The sequence below is a fragment of the Elephantulus edwardii genome, unplaced genomic scaffold (assembly GCF_000299155.1).
Source record: "Elephantulus edwardii isolate Elephantulus edwardi_28Jun2011 unplaced genomic scaffold, EleEdw1.0 scaffold00969, whole genome shotgun sequence".
NCBI classification, from domain to species: Eukaryota; Metazoa; Chordata; class Mammalia; order Macroscelidea; family Macroscelididae; genus Elephantulus; species Elephantulus edwardii.
This window is the reverse complement of record NW_006400719.1, coordinates 13,586-17,438: the sequence shown is the minus strand read 5'-3', so window position 1 is coordinate 17,438 and position 3,853 is coordinate 13,586. Positions and strand designations below refer to the sequence as shown.

The 3,853-nt window shown below is 40.2% G+C and overlaps 1 gene segment (V, D, J or C); it reads left to right on the top strand.

Annotated features, from left to right (window-relative positions):
• The first annotated feature begins 1,453 nt into the window (after positions 1-1,453).
• LOC102849497 lies at positions 1,454-1,926 on the top strand. The segment is given in 2 exon segments: positions 1,454-1,499; positions 1,580-1,926. Coding segments are annotated over 2 exon segments (393 nt in total).
• Positions 1,927-3,853: the final 1,927 nt, after the last annotated feature.

Here is a 3,853-nt window from a genome sequence, read left to right as displayed (position 1 = left end):
ATTGACATGAGAGAAACAGTACATATTTAATGGACGATGTTTTGATATATGTATAAAGCAGTGGAACTACCAACACAATCAGGATATTGAATATATTCATTTTCTGCCAAAATTTTTTGTGTCACATTGTAAGCCCTCAGTCTCATACTTTGCCACAAACCCATCTTTCTCATATACACACATGATTATTTGTTTTTAAAAAATCAAGTTTCACTCTTTAAATTCATTTTTGGTTCAGTTTTTATTTTATTGCTCCATCAGATTTCTAAAGCTGTAAATCCATGTTTACCAAAGGAGACTGTGTTTTGTTTTTACAAATTTTATGTCATCAGGGTTCCTTTATATGTTGTGTGTATGTGTGTATGTATGTATATATGTCATAATATGGGATGGATAATGCCTTTATTATTTCCTATTAAGAGATGTTGATAATTCTGGTGGGGTAGTGGTAAGAAGCCAAGTTCTAATCCCAAAGGCATCAAGTTTGAGGCCATAAATTGCTCTGTGAGAGAAGGATGGGCAATCTACTCCCATGTAATTAATTGCCTCTGAAAACCCCCAGAAGATCAGCTATGGCTAGGTTCTAACTCAACAGTACACAACAATCAGAAACTGTTAGCCTGACTTTGTTCTTTCTGGTCTCAACTGAGTGGAATTAGCCTCAGGTTTTCACTGATTGCCTAGAGAAATCTAAGGGCTCTTTCATTACAGTGCGATGTCTCACCTGAATTTAGGAAAAATTCATAACCCTGAGAACAAACACCAAGTAATCCAATAATTTCAGGTTGTAGATTATGCTCATGATGAAGACGGGAGCCTTAGTCTGTCTTCCTATGGGACTGAAAGATACTACACTACAATGTACATTGTTGTGGTTAGATGTCATTAAGCCGAGTATTATTCATAATGACCCTATGAACAACAGACCTGAACTTGCCCTATTTTGTGCCTTCCTCAAAATCTCTGACAGAGTCAAGCCAGTTGCTTCAGTCACTATGTCAATCCACCCGATTCAGGGTCTTCTTCTCCATTCCTTGAACATACAGGATCTTTCAAACAATTGATCCCTAAAATATAAACTTATCTTGTCAGTGTCATCCTCACACAGTACAGACTGAATAGCGTGGTGACTGTGAATGTGTGAATTTAATCCTATGCTCTACAGACATTTCTCTGAGGACCTTTCTGTTGACACTGTGAGCAAGGAATTCACAGATGACAGGAAGTCCTGTCACAGTCAGAGGTAAGAGAATTGATCAGCCACCTGGAGAGAGAACTACTGGGGCCAGGCTTTAAAGTTGTACAAACAGGAAGAAATACTGACTGACTGTTGTCTGGTCCAGTGACTTATATTTTCTTGTCTGCTTCCACATGCAAATTTTCCTAGGATGCTCGCAAAGAAATCCCCACACCAAGATGTCCCTCTGTGGTGGTCTTCACCGTCCAGACAACCATGCAGATCCTCTGGTCCCTCCTCTGCCTTCTGGTTACTCCCTTGGGTGAGTGTCTCAGGGACTCTAGGATTTACTGGATTGAGTGAGGGAAGGGAAAGACTCACCTAGACTTTCTTTGCCTCCAGGTGTCCTGTCTGATCTGACCTTGCAGGAATCAGGTCCAGGTCTGATGAAGCCTTCGGATACCCTCTCCCTCACTTGCACTGTCTCTGGATTCTCCATCACAACTAATTATTACTGCTGGTACTGGATCCGGCAGCCCCCAGGAAAAGCACTCCAGTGGTTGTCAACTATATGCTATGATGAAAGTACAGCTTATGCTACTTCCCTGAAGAGTCGACTTTCCACCACCAAAGACACATCCTCAAATAAGTTCTTCCTTCAACTGAGATCTGTCACCAGCGAGGACACGTCTATGTATTTCTGTGCAAGAGACACAGTGAGAGGAAGTCAGTGTGAGCCCTTGCATTAACCTCCAGGCAGGGAAGGGGCTTGGATGCTAGTAGCCTCTAAAATCATGAAACAGAGGAGATCCATTTCAGGAAAGAGGAGCAGAGAGTGTCCGGTCTGGGATTTTTGTTAGAATCTAAAGCCCTCTAGTCCTTAGTCTGTATTTCTAGCCACCATCACTGTGCCAGGGCTGAATTGTCCATTATTTCATTCTTATTTAGACATCAAGGTCATTAATTTTATATCATGCTGATATTTTTGGTTTTGGTTGGGGTTTTTTTCATCAGATAGAAAAAGAGGGTTTTCTTTCACTACCCAGTTTTTCTTTCACCTTGCTTTGATCATTTATTGGTTTTATATATGACTTTCTCTACGTCATGTGGTTAACACCTCAATTCTGGACTAATTCAAGTTTTTTCAATCCCAAAGCCACAAAATGGATGAGCTTGACAAGGACATGTATACTTTGTTCTTAGAATGGTCTGATAATGAGGTTCCAGGACCAGTGTTCCCTACAGAAAAACATACTGAAGAGATGGCAGGTGACACAGAATCCTATAATTAGGAGGAGGAAAGGATGCAGTGGTCACTGAAAATAAACCCAGTACAAGTTGGAAAGCCTCCTAAACAGAAGAAACTAGCTGTAGGCAAAGGCCCTATTTGTTGGTTGTGAAGGACTTTATCAGGAAATGTATACATCTGAGTTGTATCTTTCCTCCATACCTCCTCATTCAATATGCTGAGCAAATAATTGAGAAGCTAGACTAAGGGAAACCTAAATTGTTGTGTTGTGTGCCATCACATCGCTGTGGCTCATAATGACCCTATGTACAACAATTCTGAACCCTGCACTACCCTGAGCCAGTCTCATTGACCTCAACACACCTCTCTCCATTACACCGGTTAATGTGTGAATCCATTTCATCTGAGATATTCCTCTCTTGCCCTGTCCCTCTACCCTTCCATGCATGATGTCCTTCTCCAATGACTTGTACCTCCTGGTCGTGTGCCTGAAGTGTGTGAGAAAGAACTTCAAAATCCCTGCCTCGAAAGAGAAACCTGGTTTCACCTTCTCCAGGTAAAATGTTCTTTCTGATTACTTCCTGCCGTAGAAGGATGATGAGAAGTTGATCTTGCAGAGAGAGGAAAAAAAATCACTCCTTTAACGAAGTATGAGACTCAGTGGAAATTTGGAAAGCTGGAACTATGTCACATTATTAACTTATAGACATGTATTTTAACTGGGGAAGAAGGACACTCATTCGATTCAAAGATTCCATTAACTTTACGGTGTTGACTTTTCTTTGAAGTGTATTTTTCAATAAATGGAGACTGCAAACAATTAGAATCATGATACTTATGATTGCTGAAAGAAAATACTATGATTCTAACGTGGTGAAAGGGTATTAAAGTAGCTTAACGTTTTCTACATTTGCATTCAAGATTTTATATAGGTTTACAGAAAAATTGTGGTTTCTTTTTCTATTCTTCTTTTCATTTTACTCCAGGTGGTGCCCTACCTGGGAGGTGGCAGAGCTTGACTTCAGTCTCTCCACCTTGTAGAGGAAAGTAGAGGCCTTTTACTTCTGATGAACCAAGATGGCAAAGTGGCTGGTTGTCTGGGCTCTGGACTTTTAAAGTAACCTTAGCAAGTATCATATAATAGACCTAGTTTGTGTAAACGAACGAACAGCAAGCACAAAATATTTTCAATTTAGCAAATCTGTTCTTTACACTATATCTCTCAAGGTTCTCACAACCTGACATGCCTCTCTCCACCTGAGCACCTGAGGGGTGGTGCCACAGCTAATTTTACAGGACATTCAGATGTATAGTGGTTACAAGCACAAGCAGAAGCACCAGTAACAGAAAATAAAAGTACTGAATACTTAGAAGGTAATTGACATCTTTCAAAAATTTTGTTCATGAAAAAAAGGAGAAAATAAGAA